The 20516-nt window shown below is 40.2% G+C and overlaps 3 protein-coding genes across 8 annotated transcripts in view; 1 reads left to right on the top strand and 2 right to left on the bottom strand.

Annotated features, from left to right (window-relative positions):
* LOC139063300 (transketolase-like) overlaps positions 1-5146 on the bottom strand; it is a 29866-nt gene extending 24720 nt beyond the window's left edge. Inside the window, exons 1-7 of the mRNA XM_070544726.1 lie at positions 4728-5146; positions 4405-4522; positions 4163-4276; positions 3952-4049; positions 1274-1465; positions 1011-1129; positions 198-394 (exon numbers count right to left, since the gene is read on the bottom strand). Of these exons, the coding sequence (XP_070400827.1) occupies positions 198-394; positions 1011-1129; positions 1274-1465; positions 3952-4049; positions 4163-4276; positions 4405-4522; positions 4728-4834 (945 nt within the window). The 5' untranslated portion in view covers positions 4835-5146. The remainder of the gene's footprint in view (positions 1-197; positions 395-1010; positions 1130-1273; positions 1466-3951; positions 4050-4162; positions 4277-4404; positions 4523-4727) is intronic.
* A 1623-nt stretch (positions 5147-6769) lies between these two features.
* Positions 6770-13553, bottom strand: dcp1a (decapping mRNA 1A). 2 transcript variants are annotated; one of them, XM_070544747.1, is made up of 9 exons: positions 13386-13553; positions 12971-13008; positions 12073-12200; positions 10163-10229; positions 9920-10058; positions 9814-9846; positions 8594-9154; positions 8297-8509; positions 6770-8195 (listed from the first exon to the last, which is right to left on the bottom strand). In XM_070544747.1, the coding sequence occupies exons 1-9, from the start codon at positions 13512-13514 to the stop codon at positions 8115-8117; spliced, it is 1389 nt and encodes a 462-aa protein (XP_070400848.1). In that variant the 5' UTR covers positions 13515-13553; the 3' UTR covers positions 6770-8114. The 2 variants fall into 2 exon arrangements, with proteins under 2 accessions (XP_070400848.1, XP_070400847.1); XM_070544746.1 differs by having other exon boundaries at positions 12971-13011.
* A 1526-nt stretch (positions 13554-15079) lies between these two features.
* The window catches only part of cacna1db (calcium channel, voltage-dependent, L type, alpha 1D subunit, b), an 88843-nt gene continuing 83406 nt past the window's right edge, over positions 15080-20516 (top strand). For 2 of the 5 annotated variants that reach the window (XM_070544739.1, XM_070544743.1), the window contains exons 1-2: positions 15095-15619; positions 18240-18708. In XM_070544739.1, coding sequence (XP_070400840.1) covers positions 15592-15619; positions 18240-18708 — 497 coding nt within the window. In that variant the 5' untranslated portion in view covers positions 15095-15591. Of the gene's footprint in view, positions 15620-18239; positions 18709-20516 lie in introns of all 5 variants that reach the window. The other 3 variants (XM_070544741.1, XM_070544742.1, XM_070544740.1) reach the window with 2 other exon arrangements.

The raw sequence follows: 20516 nt of genomic DNA on the forward strand, positions 1-20516 counted from the left end.
GCTGGAGCGCTGGCAATAAAGTTTTTTCTGATTCTGATTTAAAAGGAGAAAACCTGGAAACCTCTCAGCTGGCTGCGAAGGAAAATAGTTTCTATGTAGTCTTCCTTCCATCATGACTGAAACATTAGACTGTTTAGTGATTTTTTTTCACTGTAAAATTATTACTCATTGCACCTTTAAGGATTCGTAAGTCTCACTTTTTCTCCAGGTTTGTAGTTGGGTGCGCTCGGCATGCGGATGTTGCGGAGGCTGATGGATGATGTGTCCTCATTGGGTGGAGCAGGACGGAGGCGCTTGTTGCAGCTGATGATGCGGCTCTGCAGCTCTCTGATGACACTCTCTGACATGTCTTTGGGCAGAGGTTTACCATGCCAGCCCATCTTATCCTCAGCCGCTGACACACACACACACACACACACACACACACATTTATGTCTTTTTGATTACTGTGAAACTACATGCTAATGCACACTCATCAGGAATTTCAGGCTTCTTCTTAGACCTATTGGGGATTCCTTAGATTCACACGTGATATTAAAGGTGCATACGCATACTGTACAACCCAAATTCTTCCTAAAATCCTAAGTAAGCTTGTCTGTTTTACATTTATGCAAGTGCATACAGAAATAAGCCCATCCAGCTGTCAGAATCATAACATTCTTCCACTTCAGGAGGTCACAATAAGCTGTTTCACAGATCTGTAGGCGCTGAACCTTTTAACCCAGTCCTAACAAATACACCTTGCTTGTGTGTTTTCCTTTTCACACACAAGTGGTCACACACACTTGGCCTTGTGCTTTTCACAACACAATGACAATAGGCCTCTGCTGGGAGCGTACGCTGCACATTCTTAGGGATTATGGAGCCACAGCAGCAAAAACACTAAAGCACCTCCAGGATTATTGACAGTTTGGGGCCCAAATTTCAAAGGATGGGTCTGAAAAATTCTTCAAACAAAATCAGTCATTTAGAAGTAGTTTCAGGTTTAACAGAAGTCACTTTGTTCTTACCGGGGATGCCTTTTCCCTTAATGGTCTTGGCGATGATTGCAAGAGGCTGGTGGCAGGGTTGGCTCAGCACCTTGCACAGCTCCTCAACACTGTGGCCATCAGTGATAATGGAGTGCCAGCTGGAAAACAAAAAAGTAACTTTGAATACAAATTCCATTATATTCTGTTCCATCAAACCAGATATTTATTGATAACAAGGCCGCAGAGGTAAATTGAGCTAGTTAGATTTGTAAATGTTGGGTTTTTATCCATCCGATTCTCACCCAAAGGCCTCACAGCGGCGCTGGTACTTCTCCACATGGTGCTGCAGTGGAGCCGGCTCGCTCTGACCAAGCCGGTTGATGTCCAAGATGGCCACCAGGTTGTCCAGCTGATAGAAAGAGGCGAAAGCCATGGCCTCCCACACTGAGCCCTCCGACAACTCACCGTCTCCCAGAAGGCAGAACACCCGATAACTTCAGAGAGAGATAAAGAGAGAGAGAGAGAGATGTTGGGAAAAACATTTTCCTCAATCTTCCCGTCCTCTGATTCCAGAATCTCAGACCTAAACACACCAATAAATCCTTCACACACACACACACACACACACACACACACACACACACACACACACACACACACACCTCTGTAATTCCTTCTGACAGCTTTCTAGTCAAATAAACACATTGTCATCAAAACTGGAAGATTGGCCGAGACACGCTGCATTAAGCCACGCATTCCAACCATGAGCTTGAAGAAATAAAAACAGATGTGGCAAAGACGTAAAAGAAAGGAGGAAGAGAGATATGAAAGGAAATTAACTGTAGAGAGAAAAAGAGATTTGAGACTCAAAGGAAAGCCATCTCAGAAGTCGAAAGGTCAGTTCCTAAAAGGCTTGTTGTGTAAAATAAGTCTGTAATATAAACTGCACGCTAAATGATTTAAACAAATGTAGAAATATAGACAAGTGCTCATTTCTGATCTGTTTCCATAATTGTAAAAGCTGCCAGCTGTGATCATGTAAAATTATATTGAGATGCATTCATGCTCTACAGTCCAGCAGGTGAATTCCTGTGAGGTGAGACTAACAGACTAGAGGACGCCTCCAAAATGCAGCCGGTTGAGTTTTTTCCCTGTATTTCTTTAGAACTGCAAACGTCCTGGTCTTAATGTAGAAGCATTGATAGGAGGTATTTTTATTTCATTTAATAATCTGACATTTTTATGTCTGCAGCTCCAGAATCCCAAAATCAAATAATTGTCTTCATTGTTATTGTGACAAGTGTATCGATTTAATGAAAATGGGGTTGTTCCCTTCACAGACCAAACCACTGACGCACGGTTCAACACCTAGCCTTTCAGCGAACCTGCTTGAAGTGACGAAGCCGTCTTTACAGGAGAAGCAGATCTACACGCACACGTAACTGCACGTCTGATCGTGTCCAGTGTCTCGTCTCGTCTCGTCTTCCTCCGCTTATCCGGGTCCGGGTCGCGGGGGCAGCATCCCAACTAGGGAGCTCCAGGCCGTCCTCTCCCCGGCCTTGTCCACCAGCTCCTCCGGCAGGACCCCAAGGCGTTCCCGGACCAGATTGGAGATGTAACTTCTCCAACGTGTCCTGGGTCGACCCGGGGGCCTTCTGCCGGCAGGACATGCCCGAAACACCTCCCCAGGGAGGCGTCCAGGAGGCATCCTGACCAGATGCCCAAACCACCTCAACTGGCTCCTTTCGATCCGGAGGAGCAGCGGTTCTACTCCGAGTCCCTCCCGAATGTCCGAGCTCCTCACCCTATCTCTAAGGCTGAGCCCGGCCACCCTACGGAGGAAACTCATTTCGGCCGCTTGTATCCGCGATCTCGTTCTTTCGGTCATTACCCAAAGCTCATGACCATAGGTGAGGATTGGGACGTAGATCGACCGGTAAATCGAGAGCCTGGCTTTCTGGCTCAGCTCCCTCTTCCCCACGACAGATCGGCTCAGCGTCCGCATCACTGCAGACGCCGAACCAATCCGCCTGTCGATCTCCCGATCCCTCCTACCCTCACTCGTGAACAAGACCCCGAGATACTTAAACTCCTCCACTTGAGGTTGTCCAGTGTGTGCACCTGAATGCAACTGATGCGCTGAATTTTCATTTCAGACACACATGAGGTGAAAGGGTGCGGCAGAGAGAGAGAGAGAGAGAGAGAGAGAGAGAGAGAGAGAGAGAGAGAGAGAGAGAGAGAGAGAGAGAGAGAGAGAGAGAGAGAGAGAGATGATAGAGCGACTGTGCTATTGCGTGTGTGATTATTAGAGCAGAAACAATTGGGGGAGCACGCAATGCAGAGAGCTGCAAAGACAACAGTTCTTTACGGTCACTTTTACTTTGTTGTGTGCAACGAGCAAACCACCTTTCATTCTTTAATCAAATGTCAGATTTTAGTCAGATTTGAGCACAAACCCTTTTAGATTTGATCTATATAAGCATTCCAGGAATGGGGTTTTGTTAAATCACATGCATCAAAAATGTCTGTTGTCAGCGTGGAACCCACATGGTTCTTCCTAGATCACAACAGAACAAAGGAGACGCATGTGGAATGATTCAAATTAGCACCATTCAGCTGAATAAACCGCACAGGAGGGCTGGTCAGAACAAGAGGATGAATCTATAAACACTTAAGAAAAAAATTACAGTTCATGCAAAATGTTGTTTTAATCTGTTTATTTCTGAGGCAAAATTTAACTTTTGTAAAAATCTATCGTAGCACTTGATTTAAGATTGAGTCTCTTTTGTGATGACCTAATGAAAAGCACCAAACCTGTCTTGCAGGGTTTAAACGAAAACTCCCAGCAGCAATGTCACATCTGCACCGTGCACTGCAGCGATCGTCATTTATGTTTGATCGTGTGCACAAGCTGCTGTGTGAGGTCTCTGCCTGAGCTTGGTTCAGTTTGAAAGTCTGAGTTTGGCTTTGTGAGCGTTACCTGGCCTTGTCAAAGTATTTCCCGGTGTAGGCCATCCCACAGGCGGCTCCCAGCCCCTGACCCAGAGATCCAGTGGCCACGTCCACAAACTGCTGCTTCTGTGAACAGAAACACATGTTTTAATCTTCATAGACAGAGAAAGAATCTTGTAGGGATGCAGCAGATCAGCTTTTGCACCCACAGATTCCAGCAGATCAGAATGTCACCTTACCGGCACGGGGTGACCTTCCAGGATGGAGTCGACCTTTCGGAGATTGAGGAGCTCATTCTCCTTCAGATAGCCAATCTCCGCCCAGACAGCATACAGCACAGGGGCTGCGTGACCCTGGTTAGGATCAGGCAAAAGCTTATTTAATTTAAAAATTAAGAAGAGTTGACAACATGAATGCTCAACTGGCCTTGCACATATATGTCACTATAAGCTGTCTTTGTGCATGCAGAACCTGCTGTTACCTTGGAGAGGATGAACCGGTCATTATTGGGGTTGCGTGGGTCTTCAGGTCGATACTTCATGGAGTGAAAGAAAAGTACAGACATGATCTCTGCCGCACTGCAACATGATGTTGGGTGCCTACAATGAAGAGGAACATGACTGAGAAAATCCCACATTGTATGTCTGAAGCACCTCCGGCTGCACACATGCAGACTCAGACACGGAGCCAGAATAAAACCAACAACTCGAGGTTCAACAGTCACTGTCTGATGGTGTCATATTTCATCAACGAGGTTAAATAATGCTTAAAATTTTTAAGTTATGACACTTCTCCTTATCTCACCCGCTACCCGCTGCAGTTGTCGCCTTGATGGAGTTGATCCGGAGCCGGGTGGCGATGTTCCTGAGCGCCTGCACAGTCTGTTGGTCCGGTTTGTGGTAGTCCTCCATCTGGCCGCAGTAAAGCACGCACGCACAAATCGGTTTAAAGCTGAGGAAAGAGTTAAAAGATGTCTGTCTGCAGCTCCGAGAATAAATAGGATGAGTTTTCAGAGGACGATGACAGGTGAAGGGGGAGGGAGGGGGCGTGTCTGCCTATGGATATGGCTAATCTGGGTTGAAAGGAGCAGGTTAGTGGAACAATGCAGCCAATAGGGTGAGAGAGAGCCACGAGCACACGCTCATACGCATTCAGGCAGATTATGGACAAATAACCGTGGTGCAGATGAATTAGTGTTCATGTGGAGATTAATTATAAAGAATGAAACATTAAAAATAGAAAAAAAGTTAATGTAATCTGATAAGAATGAACATTTATTTTGTTGGTTCTTATCAAGGACACAGAAATGTTCTTATATTATATTACAGTGTTTTGTTTGGTCCCACTTCTTCATCTAATGGACTTTTCATGTTGGCTCCATGTGGAACCAGGTGGACTTGTTACATCCTCACGACAAAACTTCTATTTTTAATCGATCTGAACAATAAAAGAAAAAAGGAAAGCAGAAAAGGAAGAGATAGACATATTATCAAATAAAAAAGAATACTCTGCTTTGTTAGTTTCTGTCATGATTTCTATTACTTTTGTGTGTTTTACCTTCTTTGTGTTTTTGTGGGCTGATCTACCTTTGTCTAAATTAAGCAGGCATGTATTTAAATTTTGTAAAGTTTACCCATGCTTTTGGGGTTAAATTAAAAAGAAAACACCTTTGTGGACTAAAACATGCACCTTAACAGCACAATATTCTACATTTTCCAGGTTCACCTGTAGATCACATTTTAAGGACCCGGTGAGTGGCTGTGTGAATGATACCAAATATCTGAGACACCCTAATGAATGAAGGAATGACAACTTTCAGTAACCAATCTGTTCCATCAGACAGGGCCAGGCCTGTTAAGATGGGGGTGGCCCAGCTGGGGGTGGCACCTATGGTTATGTCTTTTTTTTGGGGTGGGGTAACCCTCCCAAAATAATTAATTTTTCGCATTCTAGTGAATAAGCTAAATTCACATTGTACCATGACTGTTGTTTCTGTTGCATGCCGGGATGCTGGTTGCTGTGATACTTAAAAAAATTCTTTAACAACTTTCAAACAAACAACCAATTACTTGAAATAAATTTACATTTATTGCTGCTTTGTTGAAAACATTCAGAGCATCAACTAATCGTCCTAAAATTAACTACTTATATTTGAAACTACATATTTTCAGAAAAGGCACCTGAGCCTTTTCTCCTGCGGCAATGTGGTTAATACACTTCACCCAAGTCTGCATCGATGCAGACTTGGGTGAAGTGCAGGTCAAAGGCACAAAATGATTAGCTTCCTCACCTTACGCACTTGCACTCCTGGCTGGGATTGCACAATTGAAGGGTGCAAGTGTGAAAGTGCGAGTATTGGCATTGGGGCATAAAGTAAATTTCAATGGAACTCATCCAGGTGGCTAACCAGATTCCAAAGGTGTCTTATGCACACCAGGCCTCTCCCTGGACACGCCCCTGCCATAAGACAGAATTGATACCCATCATGTTTCAGGGAAAAAATCATAACACGTTTATTCCAAATATAAACAATGAAGTGCTTATCACCATCGACATAAATATACTCATCACAGGCAAATTCAGCTAGCTGGAGCCATTGTTTTGCATATAAATGTCTGTCAATGAATTAAGACTTCAGAAGTGCTGTCACATCAACTGAAAGCTAGTGGCATCTAGTGGTCAAGCTAACAAAATGCTTTAGAAAGTTTTACTTCGTTTCAATAAATAAAAATGTAAAACTTTTTCTTAAGTTTTAGCCAAAATGCATCCAGACAAAATAAAAAACACATTTCAGCTTTGAAACAGATTTTCACAGCAATAAATAAATAAAAATCAGCAGTCAAATCTGTGTTTAAATCTTTATTATAACAAAATATGGCCAGCCAAATATGTAACAAACAAAACTTTTTGAAAATCACATTTCTGGCCTTAAGATAAATAAAATAACTAATATCTTAAATATGTGACTATGATTAAAATAATCAATTTTACACTAAACATACCAAAAACCAAAATTATGCCTGAAATCATTATTTTAGTTTGATTATTTAATCATCTTTCTAGAATGCACATTTTTCACATTCTACACTGAAGCAGTCAAAAAAAAAAAGATTTGCCGATCTGAGGCGGAAACAGCATTCCTATAATAAATCAGACACAGTCATGATGTCAAAATAAGGATTTATAATGAAATTTGCTTGAAATTATTTAATTTTTTTTAATAAAATAAAAAAAAATCTTTTAGTCTTCAAAATTTTTTTTTCTTGTTAATTAGTGACTTTGGAGCAAATGAGCAGAGCTGATTTAATGAAATATGCTTGATGATTTGTGACTAGAAAAACATTTTTGCATTTAAACAATTTTTCTAAAAGAATGAAAATGTTTGAAATGTAAAAAAAAAAAACAATTGTGCTTTTCCCCCCCCGAAAAGCTTTAAACAAAAATAAAATTATTGGAGATTTAAATATGACTGGATAAACAAGAGGACTGAAGCTAATTTATTTACTTTTAATTTGGTTAATGTGTAGCTGACTAAGTAACATCAGACCACATGTGATAATAAGGACTGAATGTTATAACATAGATTCTAATGGAACAACACTTATATAAGTTTAGCTCATGATGTTTAATTTGAAAGGATTTTTTAAAATTCATAGCTCCTCTGAACTCGGACGTTTACATAAACGCCATTGTGCAACCCTGAACGCTGGTTATCACCCTAAAGGTTATTTACGGCACAAGACTCTCCAAAAGCACCGAGAGCTAAGCCAGTGGAGGAGTCATAATAATACTGAAAGAAAAGCAAAAGGTAGAAAAAACACGAGTAATAGTAACAAAATATTGTTTGTTTTTTTGTGAGTCTGAGAAGCATAACAATGCTTTAGTCAGCAGCCAGAAACAAAACGTTAGTTTTTTAGCTGCCTGTCTGCACAGGAACGGACGTTTTTATACAAAAAGGTAAAAAAATACTGTTTTCAAAAAAGAAAAGTACACAAAATCAACTGGAACAGCAGTTCAGTGTTTACATATCTTAACCAGATACACTCCTTGCCTTGATAAGACTTCCATGACATTCCCTAGTATAACCAGTTCAAACCGGCTTAAAATATCAAACTTCAGCTCATCTTTGCTCAATAATAGTCTCTTCTGTGGTCACATGGGTGCAGCAGTGACATCATCAGTGGGGTGGGACTATAGCTTAATGTTGCGCAGGTCCTTGGATACACTCTGCAGGTACGCCTCATGAATGGCACTGAGGAACTCTGGGTTATTCTAGACAAGAAGGAAGTAAACAACCATCATTCAGCTTAAATTCAACTCATTCTTTTTAACTCTGAGCATCAAAGATGAAACTTTGCCTCTCGGAACTGTACCTTAATGAGGTGTATCAAAGTGTCCTGTAGCTGGGTTTTACTGAAGGGTAGAGACTCTACAGCCCGTCCAGAGGCACAGGACGCTTCAGAGGAAGCAGGAGGCACCATGGGTGCTGATGTGCTCTTATTCGTGGTTTGCTGAAAGACGCTGGGGGAAAGAAGCACAGACATCTCTGACACGGGGACAGCTAAAGCTGGACTCACGGGGAAAGCCTGGGAACAGAGACAAAAGGAAATTTTGTGGATAACCAGCTGAGAAAGATATAGAGACAAAAAGCCACCAGCTAACAAACTCACAGGAACTGGGTTTATCAGGCTAGGAGGCTGAGAGAAAACCTCTTTGTTGGATTCTTGGAAGCTATGAGGTGGAACCAGAGCGCTTGGCAGGAAGCTGGGTGCAAGGACCGGTTTGTGAACACCTGAATTCACAGACGATGCAGCTGGTTTGAGCGAGCCAACTAGATCCTGCCCCAAAAAGGAGCTGGGAGTGACTGGAGAAGCTATGGGCCCAGACGGAGTAGCTAGATGCTCAGATCCAGATGGAGACATCATAAGAGAGGAGATGGAGCTCTGGGATTGGGGGTCCTGCCTCGGAACCACCGAGTGGAAAACAGGACTGTGATTCAGCACATAAGGAGCTGGGATTAGGGCGGAGCCTTTCTGCTGCTGGTGGTTGGAGACAGAGGGGATGCATGGACTTTGCTGGGGCGGATAAGGTTGTTTCTGGACAAAGGCAGTAGGAAGATCAGTGGAAGCTGTGCTGTTGTGTGAAGGCGCGGCCATTAGAGAGGGTTCCTTAGGAAGAGAAGAACCAAAGAGCTCCTCTACTGTGATCTGCTTCACCATCGTATGAAAGCCCTGCATTAAAAAAAGAGGGTTAATTATAAATTATTTTATGATCATGTTTTATTTGAGAATCACCTTCATTGCCCCCTTTTTAGAATCAGTATTTAACTAAATGATGAGTTTTGGCCATTATAAACTTTAGCAATCGATGGTTTTACAACAATCTGCTGCAGATTGTGACATCTTTAAATTCTGAAAAAGATTTTTATCTCTAAGATGCTAATTTTGAGACATTAATAAAATCTGGAATACAAAAGAAAAACGTCAAAATCACCAAGGAACAGGGCCCAAAACAGAACAAATAAAGAAATCAACAATTCCCACCATTATTACTTTAAAAATGACAAATAACTTAAATAAATATAAGTATTTATATAAAATTACAACTAATTTCTATTATTTCTAATTTCTATTATTTCTATATTTGTTCCATTACACATCATTTATAAACAGATAAAATTAGGAAGTAATTAGTAAAATAAAGATTAAACCACTTTTCGCATAATAAAAAACAACATAACTTTTCTGCGGTCAACATCAAACAAATACAAAACTTTTATTACATTCTGTCATCACCTCTAAAGGACGTAATAAAAACAACAGAACTCATAATGAATCTTTTCAAGTGTGTTGTGTTCTTTATCATCACTGATTGTTGCTTTCATGCTCACCTCTGCAGACACTTCTGTCTCCCCGGACTGGGTCTTCAGAAAAAGACAAAAAGACAAAGTGATCAGGTGTTTTAAGAAAAACTAAAACATCTTTTAAAAATCTTACTCTCTGATATTCTTCCTTTGCTTTGCTGAGCAGCTCCAGGATGTCGATGGGCCGCGGTTCTGCGACTCCATTGCTTCTGCCTGCCTCTGCTCTCTCTGGGCTCCTCCTCTTGGCGTGGTCCACTTCTTGTTTTACAATCCTGGAGCAAAGTTAAAACATACTGATGAAATACTTCTAATTATTTACAGAACTTCCCCAAAAACCATATCCACAAACACAGCATGGATGTGCTGACCTACTTACTTCACCATCAGCTGAGCGATGCGTTGGCAGTCCTTTTTGTCATAAAACCAAATACTGTAGATTCCCACTGTAAAAACAAAACAAAGAACACATTTTTAGCTGCCTAAAAAACTGAAAAATTACAATTTGTCGATTAAAGCACAGAATTAGGGTGATGACTGAATAAAGCTGTTTAGAGCTGTGTCAAGGACTCGGTTCTGCATGATTTGCATCTTTGTTTCAAGCAGCAGATAGAGAACAGAAAAAAATAACATCAAATTTGACACAAACCAAAAATGATTTAGTGATTAAATATTACATTTTTCACAGAAACATTAACTTGTTACCACATCACTTATGTGATTTTGGATTGCACCAACACACTGGTGAATATACCATCCCCCAGGGAGGCTGTGGTTACCTAGCAACTGAAGAGTTTGCCTCCCTGCAGCATCTCCAGCCACCAAAGGGAATATGAAGCCATGTAAACAAGTATGTCTCTCTCCAACAGTCTATAGCCCCGAGCTGCAAGCTCACAAGCACTCAAAGGAGACTGAAGAAACACTCATATATTTGTTAATCATCACCATCTCTCTGAAGATTTAACCGTACTTGTGTCTAACCTGTGCTCTTTATTTGATCCTGCTTTTATGCCAGCTCAGTCTTCATCGTTTCTTCTACTACTCTCGCTTTCAGGATCACAGCTGGGAAATCTAAACTCATACAGCCACACCTTTACAGCAACAGGCTACAGAACGAGTCAGCACACTGAGATCTAGTGGACTGTGTGTGTGCGAGGGACTGTCTGCTGCCAGGGAGAAACCTGAAGATTATCTTCCTGCAACTCCACCAAACAACAATATTAGCACACATGCTAAAGTAAAGTTATCCGAGAAGCTGGTTTTACTGGGATACCAACCTCATCATGTCCTCGATCCCAGCCAGGCTGATGTGCAAACCAACTCCAAAAGGGGAGCCGTCGACTCTAACTTTGACCCTGGCTATGCTGTTTTTCCTTATAAGCAAACAAATGGGAAAGCATTCTAACTCCTTGTTCGTTGCCCTGATGAAGCTTCTCTTCAGACTTCTAATAGATTACCTTGGAGGCAGCGCAGTCAGCTACTTTTTGAAGATTTGAGAAACTTTGCGGCCTTTTTGTTACACTGCTCTGTCACAAGGCTGGAGGACATCGCTGGATTAACTTAGTGGTCGGATTCACCAATCAGAGACTTAACTCTGAGACGGTTGCCCAAATGCAGAAAGATAACTGTTCACTAGCAAAGCTGAAGTTGCTGTTTGGCCATTTTGGGCCATGAGTGCTAAAGTGTTCCTGCTTGATGCTGCAAGACGTCACAATGACTTCAAGCAATATGGAAGAGAGGTGTTCCATCGAACGCTGGGGAGATATCTGTCTATTGTTTTCACAGGTAGGATCATAATAGTGTTTATGCTAGTTAATATAATTAAGGATCATAATAGTGTTTATGCTAGTTAATATAATTAAGGATCATAATAGTGTTTATGCTAGTTAATATAATTAAGGATCATAATAGTGTTTGTGCTAGTTAATATAATTAATACACACATTTGTATGTAAAAGTGAAGATATCACTAATGCTTCAAATAGGAAAATTATGAAAATGCCAAAATTGCAGAAATTTCTATTAAATAATGAGCATTTTGTGACTAACAGAATTTAACAAAGCAACAATAATAATAAGCTATTATACTAGGAGGAAATGTATTTTCATTTTGGTTCAGAAGTCATTAAACATGTTTACAGATTTATTAAACACTTTTTCTGTGCTGGAAACAAGTCCTTAATGTTAAGTCACCTTGAAACAAAACCACAAACACACCAAAATACAACAGAAAAAATAACATATTTCAAAAATACTTCTTTAGTGTTTCATTTCCTTCAAAACACTCACAGTTTCCATTTCTGTAGAGCAAGAAAGGATCCTGCAGCTGGAACTCCAGGTCTTTATTTATGGGCTCAACAAGGTTCTGTGCACTCAGTCGATTCATAATGGTGAAGCCATGGTGAGGGGAGGCAGACCTTCATAAGGACCCAGGAAAAACATTACCTCCTTAATTGCACTTCACATTGCTTTGGGTACAATATTTACTCCACATTTGATTGTTTTTAATTGACCATTTAAAGCAATACTAAAGAGTTTTCGACACTTTAAGCTATTGCCTTCAAACTGGTTTCAGTGGTTCTTCAGCCATAAAGTTGAACATCTTCACATGGGACAGCACTCAGTAGCCCTCTGCTGACCAGAAACTACATTTAACAGTTTTATGGTTTGGGTCGGCACAAGTGTGGGAGGTCTCTACCTGCTAAAAAGCAGGAGCTGTTTACTGTGCTAGTAATTAATATAAAGGATAGCAGTTAACTTTACTATTGATTTAAGTAGCTCCCAGTCCAATTCAAAGTAACCTACAACAAATTCGTGTCCTGTTTATTTTTTTAACAGAAAGATTTGCCTTTGTGTATTTACTGGTACTTTTGTTATTTTTCTTCTTCTATTCTCTAAGTGTATGTGCTTCTGTAACGAGTGAATTTACCCACAAAATTAATAAAGTCTATTATATTTCCTTATAACTAAAGTTTGTAGGTGGTCGTTTTAGTTCTTCATGCTTTAACTGATTAAAAATAAAGTTTATTACAACGTTATAACATAATATTTCAGTTTCAATCTCTAAACACTGTAATTTACGTTCGATTTACTGAATCACAGAGTCCACTTTATCTTTGTTTACAAATTTCAAGGCCTCACGTGCGCAGACGGCGGAACAACCATCGTGGCTCTCAGGTATTCTTACCTTGCATAAACAAACAGGGTTCCCTCAACTTCGGTTTTCTCCTGGAACAAATAGAGATAACGACTCAAACCTAGAAACCGCAAATCCAAACTAGCTAAATAAATTTAGCGAGGGTGATAAGCTAACTGAAAGCTAATAAGGCGTTAAATTTTACAATTAGAAAGTACCTAAGATGCATTAATTGTGTTCGCGTTAAAACAACATACTAGACAACGCTATCTTAATTAACTAAACAAATAAAGACATTTACTTAAAAAACAAAACAAACAAACAAACAACCCCCCCCCCCAAAAAAAAAACAACAACAATATTTTCTGTTTTGAATCAAAGCTCAGAAGCTAAGTGTGAAGCTAGCTTTGTTGGCTCTCCACCAAATATTTCCCGAAACTTTTCCAGGGTAAATTCTCTTACTTACCCATTCGTTTGCTTTTGAATTGAAGTTGTAAAGAGCAACCTGACCGGTAACATCGAGCAGTTTGTTAATGTATGGATCGTGTCTCTGCAAAGCAGCTAAACTCATCAGATGTCCAGCATTAATCGCCATCTTTGCTTATGATTTTCTGCCGCACGGACGAATTTTTGCAAACACCTATAACTTCCGGTATTTACGGAAATCCCACCACTGAAAAGGTTCCCCAGAGGAGTTTTTTTAATTCCGCGGGGAATAATAATAATAATAATAATAATAATAATAATAATAATAATAATAATAATAATAATAAAAACAATGTAATTGCAAATTCTGAGAGAAAATGCAGAAAAAATATGTCTGAAACCAAACCCACAACAATGTGAACATAGTTTGAAAAGGTAGTTTGCCAACTGAAGTTGAAGCTTATTTCCTACACATAATGTCATCCTTTGAGATATTAGAAAAACAAGTTTCAAACTTTTTTGGACTTTTATGCAAGCCAGTTCAAATTAAGGGAATACATGTAATGTGTATACTCTAGGCATTTAACCCTCTCAGGCTCAAAATAAGTTTTGATAAAGGAACAAACAACTAAGTCTTTCAGGGATACATCTGAGTTAAAAAAATGCTCATGAAATACGTATGTGGAGTAACCAGTTAGGTAGGTTTTAACTGTTGCAAATCTGCAGCGCCTGCCTCCAGAGGGTTAAGAAAGTTTCATGTGATTGCAGGTTTCTTAAAATATAAAAATGATAATAAACTTTTAACCCACATATTTAATTTCCACCAAAATAATATTTAGCAATGTGCAACAAACTGTGAAGCAGAAAAACACGGAAATAGATACCTATTTTAACAACTTGTTCACACCTCATTCATTGGATGATCAAAATTTGGAGTTATTTATTATTAAAATTGAGTTCAGTAGCTATTTGCAATGCAAAAGCCTGCAATTATAATGTTAATTTCATGTAGCCTAATATGTTTCCTACCTCAAGTTTCATGGAAATATGTACACATCACAATGGTTTTTTTCATTTTAACTTGTGTTTTTACGCCTAAAATTTCTATTGTTGATCATTTTATTTACCCAAGTTGTTTGGTATATATTTTGTTAATCTTGAAAGAAAATGAAAGCAAAAACAGAACAATATTTCACAACGCCTGACATGGTTTTATGAATGCAGTTTATAATTTCAGATTTATTACTCAGACCTATTTGAGAAGAACTTGCATTATTTTCCTTGTTATGAAGTCAAAGTTAGATTTTCCTTTTATTCAAATCCTAAACTGCTAATAAGTGAATGAAAGTGTCTGAAAATTCTATTTAAAAAATCATGTTTATTATTTGACCCTAGCTTTGGTGCATGCAGCTATCTCTCATGCTTAGGGAACGGGGATTATAATCTAAGGATTACGCACTACCGTGAATCTGTTTTACCCTGAATGCAGGTAATCCAATCACTATCATTCCATCAGAGCTCCAAACCACCCATTCCCTCACGAATCGCCGTAGAATGAACACACAGATCGGCGCTATGAGGCCTCGAAGAAGGAACAGGTGACAGAATGCGGTTTATTATCAGGGGCAGACACCTGAGGGGTAAGTCCAGACAGTGCGCAAAGATTTAGTACATTTTATCTGTCAGACAGGGCAAACCATACAGTTTATTACCAAGGTGATGACCAAGAAATGCATGTGTCTGCAGACATGCATGTTTTTATTTAAAAGAAGTAAGTAAATCAGATATTTTTTGTTGAAGACTGCGACCCAAGATGGCTGATCTTTGACACAAGGATAAAAAAAACGGCAAATAATAATAATTTTTAAATAAATAAATAAATAAATAAATAAATAAATTCTTTGACATTTTTGATTGGTTACAACGATTCCAGATCATAATCAGGAAAATTAAACCCTTTATAGAGAATCTTGTTTTATTTTCTACTGCTGGAACTTGTCATCAGTCCACGGTGAGACTTATTGACAGCAGACTGGTCCGCCGCTCACAGCTCGTCCTCTCGGATGCGCCGTGAATCCACACCAGGCACCCGGATGTGGGGAAAATGCTCGGCGCTCCTCTCAGGATCTGCGCTCGGGAAAGTCTTTGTAAATCAGGTTAGCGGCTCCGCTCCGTCGTCACTTACAGGTGTTTTCTTCCAACGATGAGTTGGATTTAACACGCATCTCTTCAATGTGGATTCGAGGATGCAAGAAGCAGATGAACAGACTGAAGGTAAAATCTGCGCGCGGGGAGTTGGAGAGCTGAGTGGGCGAGAGCGCTCGTTTGGTTTATTCTACAAACGCAGCACATCTGATTATTCTCCGAGTCGTTTATCCTGCTGATTTGATTTATATATCATATTAGTTCCGGTGTGTGTGACATTTATGTGTATTTGTGATAACGCTTAAGATTTAAACCCATTAGGATTTGTTGTCAGACATGGTTGACTAGGTTGTAATGTGATCAAATGGTTGTTTTAATGGTTCTGGATGTTGGTTTGGATACGTTTACCTTATAGAATAAACACAGGGTGGCTAATTCACTTTTCAAGTAATACCAGTTTTTTAAACTGTGTTTAAGGGAGTGAAAATGATCAACTTCAACACAACTGAAGAGAAGTGCAGAGAGGTTTTACAGGCTTATTTTGTGACTTTATTGCCCATCTTTGAATTGTCTGTCTAGTTTTACAAAAACACAGTTTAGAGCTTGTATATCATTAAATTAAGGTATTATTGTCATATTTCAGTTTCTCTGAACTTCTTGTCTTTCTCAACTGGTCAGATAAAATCCCTATTTTCCTTCCAATGACATAAAATATTGGTGATTTTATGGTGTGTAGACCCTGATTTCATACTAATGTGGAGTTGCAGCGTATCAAAGTGACTGTCAAGGGCACTGTCTTTTTCACTCATGGTCCGCATTGATTTAATGACTGTCCCTCAGTCATGGTGTCCTCTCCCACTCTGTCATCCTTTCCAGTGTTTTTCTATTTTAACATTTCTTGTTGGGTAGCGGAATACTTTTACATTGATGGCTTTATAATAAAGTTTGATCCTCGTTGACGGACTTAACTTTTGAAACGTGAAATTGTGGAGCTGAAACACAGATAATCCTTTAAGCCAGAGTCAGCTCTCTGAACATCAGGACTACCTTTTCTTTTGCTTCCATCTTTGTTGTAAAAAGGATTAATCTGCTCTTATTTGTGTTTTATTGACAGTTTATTTCTCATGTTGATTAACAAGAAATTAAACTATTTGTGTCAAGGTTTAATTGGGTCTAGCTTTGTTTTTACACAAAGGATCAAAGATGCTGATGCAGGTTAGAGGTTGTGGTCATGACTCAGTGGAGATATTATTGCTGCTCTGCAACCAGGTTCTCATTTGGTTTGCAGAGGTCAGTTGGCAAGTTTTAGAACGTCAACTGCTTTGTTTATTTTGCATTCAGATGACATTTGATTTTTGATCATAAATCTTAAATTACAAGTTGCATAACATGAGATTGATTTTTTTGTTGTTGATTTCCTTTGAGTTATGCTTTAAACATTTTTTTAATCTTCAGTAAACTCAGTAAGTGATGAAATCAGGAAAAACCTCATGGAGCAAGCTTGAGTCAGACAGGAACACATTTAAGATCAAACCGTAACCGACAACTTATTTTTCATGCTCTGCTTTACAAAAAACTATCATTTGCATAAGACTTTTTGACTTTGATTTTTTCCTCTATCTGTAATTGCAATATTGGTTGCAGTTCTAGACCCAACATGTGTTTAAGGCCCTGAATGTCATGTTGTGAGGTAAGTGACTAACCCACGACATACAGAATCAGTTCTCAGACAAAGGCGAAAGTTTAACAATAATTTATTAAGGGAGACAACTTAAAGGAGCAGCAAGCTGAGTTCTTCCGACAGGGATCTGGTGCGGGAATCTGCAGACAAAGGCAGTTTAAGGTCCAGTTCAAAACAACAATAGGGAGGTTGTGGGTTTGGAGGACTTAAGGTCTTATGCATAACGGCTCGAGTGAGGGAGGGTGGTCCGGTCTGGGTTGGAGGGGCTTACAGGGAATAGGAATCCAGTGGAAGAGGTTGAGGGAGCTGAGTCTTGAGGAAGTCCAGATACAGGTGGGTCTTGGTGGGGGAGCAACAGGAGGTGGAAGGTCAGGGATGGTCTGAGAGACGAGCAGTGTGTAGAGATATCCAAAATTCAGTCGGTCAGAGATGGGAGTGGAGGATCTTCATAAAAGAAAGGCAAGGGGTGATCAGGCATGTAAAATCCAAAATCAAGGCTTGAATACTAAAAATACTCAAAATAACTTTTCTCAAGTGGCTGTTAGGAGGTACCCAGGTTAGAGTAATCATCCAGCGAAGTGACAGCGTCTCTCAGGTACACCTGACCGGCTGATGAGCTGATGATCTGCAGCTTGGCCACCTCCCGACACACCCACCTGCAGAGGGAAACTCAAAAACCACTCAGGGGAAAAACCCAGACCGTGACACTGAATCAACAGGTTTCAGCGATGTCACATCTTACTGTGTTTGTAAATGCAAAATGACTAGGGTTAATGCAAAAAGTACAGGGCTTGTAGTGCATCCTTAATGTGAAGTACAAGTAAGTGGCTGATATGAGGTTAAATTAGGAGCAAATTTAATCTAGCCTGGGCAGTTGTTGAACTATCAAGTCTTAACCATCATACAAAATCTGCTCCAGAGCTTCAAAAACAAAGCAAGACTAATTTTAAAATGATGGTCCAGAAATTTCAAACATTAACATTAATAATATTTTTGCACATTTGCTTTTACAGCAGTAAAATTTGTGTAAATTAAGTTTTCTGTGTGTTTCCCATCCTACATTTCCAGGGGCACAGTATGCCAGCAACAGACGGACCACTCCCTCCACTGACACCCCTGCACTCTGGTCAGAAAGCCGTACCAATCTGCACCATCTCACCTCACCGGAACCCATTCAGGCTCCAGCCAGCACAGGAAAACCTGTTGGCTCCTGTTACGGCCTCTTTGGGGCCAACAGTGGTACTCATGGTCAGGGTGGCGTTAGCTCTGGAGTCAGTCCGGTCCTCGCTTGGCATGCTGCCATAACTGCAGCTCGACAAGCGCAGGATGATGCTGAAATACCTGACGTGAGTTCACGGCCCTCGCTCAACAACGCAGGTCCAGCTCCTGTTGGCTCACTGGCGCAGAGGAAGAGGCAGCAGTATGCTAAGAGCAAAAAGCAGGGAGGATCTACCAGCAGCCGGCCGCCCAGAGCTCTGTTCTGCCTCACCCTCAACAACCCAGTCCGCAGGGCCTGCATCAGTCTTGTGGAGTGGAAGTATCCTTTATATGAGAAAGGTGCAGTTTGTTAAAGAACCAGCTGGTGAGATGATGAACTTGGTTTATAGATTTTTGATTTAAAACAGATAACCTCTAAAGCTAGGTGATCAGTTGCAAACCCTGCAAAGTTGGAGGAAGAGTAGCAGCTTATTTACGAAACCCTAATTTATGGCACGGACAGAGATAATGATAGTAATTTTAGATCTGTCATAAAAAGTTTTAGCACACCATCAGTAATGATAGTTTAATATAGCCATTGTGCTCTCGTTTGAGGGGAAAAAAAGGTTCAAACCAACGTCTCAGTAATTTGGGACAATTAGCAACAAAAATTTGCAAGAAAATATGGAAAAATTCAGTTAGAATAATTCAGAATTGCTATATATGTCACTTCTGCAAGAAGCTTTAAGTGTGGTTGGATCACGATGTGCATATTTCAAACAAATGATGACTTTCATGCTAATTTTCACGACATTTTTCAGTCGCAATAGTCTAATTTTGTTTGTGATTTACTCCTATTTCAATTCACAATTTGGTCTCCTACCACTCCCCAAAATATCTAACACTTTTTACACTTTCTTAGTGATCAAAATTTATTTGGGGAGGATTCCACAAAAACTCTGAAAATATTTAATGAAGTATTTGCTTTCCAGTGGCGTATCAATGATTTTTCTGAGAATGGGACCATCAAGGGGCCACAATATTTATAGAGGGCCTGAGTATTAGTCCAACATCCTTTTATAAAATTTCACCTAGGGAAATTCCTATTTGACTCATTAGCGCCACTAGTGTTTGGGCATGGAATTGCATCTACCTATAATTTGATCATCAAGCAAAGGACAGATGAGGGACAGGATGGAGACACTTCAGGGGTCACTCAGATTTCAGCAGGGGCAAATACTTCTGTGACCCTGCCTCTAGAACTGCCAATAGTACTTTCACAAATTTGTTTAATGTCTTTAGAATAGTGGACCTAAGTCTCTTCCTCTTACGGTTGGCTCATGGGTCTCCTGAACAAATAAATAAATAAATATAAGTGAACGGGTCTTTAAAAGTAATTTTCTGGTCCGCTTTGCCTTTCTCCCTGAACCCCTACAGGGAGCCTATAGGGAGCCTAAGTCATGCCCATCTACTTCCGGACCATGGGTCCGGGGAAGAGCAACAAATGAATGCAAGTCAATGGGGCTAAAAACGCTATTTTCTAATCTCACATGTTATGTGTCATGGATGTCACATATGATGTCAGGGAATTTATGCATTTCAGTGGCAAGAACGTGCTTTTTCAAACGGGGGGAAATGTTATTTTAGGTTTTGCGTGAAAATGCATCCAGGACTACAATTCACATCACCAAATTGAGAAACCAAACCAGAAATGGAGAAAAGCAGAGGACAAATGGCTGTAAGTTCAGCAAACTTCAAGTCCTTCCTTCAGGAGAAAAGAACCATCATAAATCTGGCCATGTGGTAAGTAGCAGCTACGCTAGGGGAGAGGAGATTTTGTGGTGACGTTATATATGCGACGTACCGATGTCTGATTTGTAGTCATGCTAATTAAGGACTTTTACAAGCTGATGGGCTATACTTCAAAGTACATGACAGGCGTGGTCTAAACACACACCATTCCTTTTCATTGAAATTGCAGTACAACATATGTGCCATTCACGGCGTAAGGCAAAGCAGATTAGAAAATAACTCTTTTAGCCCCTTTTGACTTGCGTTCCTTTGGGGACCCATGAAGTGACCAGAGAGGGAGGAGACTGAGGCTCCCTATTCCAGCAACGCCCTACAACTCAAGCAAATTTAAAACAC

The sequence above is a fragment of the Nothobranchius furzeri genome, chromosome 15 (genome assembly GCF_043380555.1).
Source record: "Nothobranchius furzeri strain GRZ-AD chromosome 15, NfurGRZ-RIMD1, whole genome shotgun sequence".
Taxonomy (NCBI): domain Eukaryota; kingdom Metazoa; phylum Chordata; class Actinopteri; order Cyprinodontiformes; family Nothobranchiidae; genus Nothobranchius; species Nothobranchius furzeri.

Coding starts and splice junctions, on each gene's coding strand:
- dcp1a (XM_070544746.1), bottom strand. CDS start 13,514: ATGGCGATTAATGCTGGACATCTGATGAGTTTAGCTGCTTTGCAGAGA. Junction 10,230..12,072: donor GCTCTACAGAAATGGAAACT/GTGAGTGTTTTG, acceptor TTGTTTTTACAG/TGGGAATCTACAGTATTTGG. Junction 8,196..8,296: donor CTTTGATACACCTCATTAAG/GTACAGTTCCGA, acceptor CTTCTTGTCTAG/AATAACCCAGAGTTCCTCAG.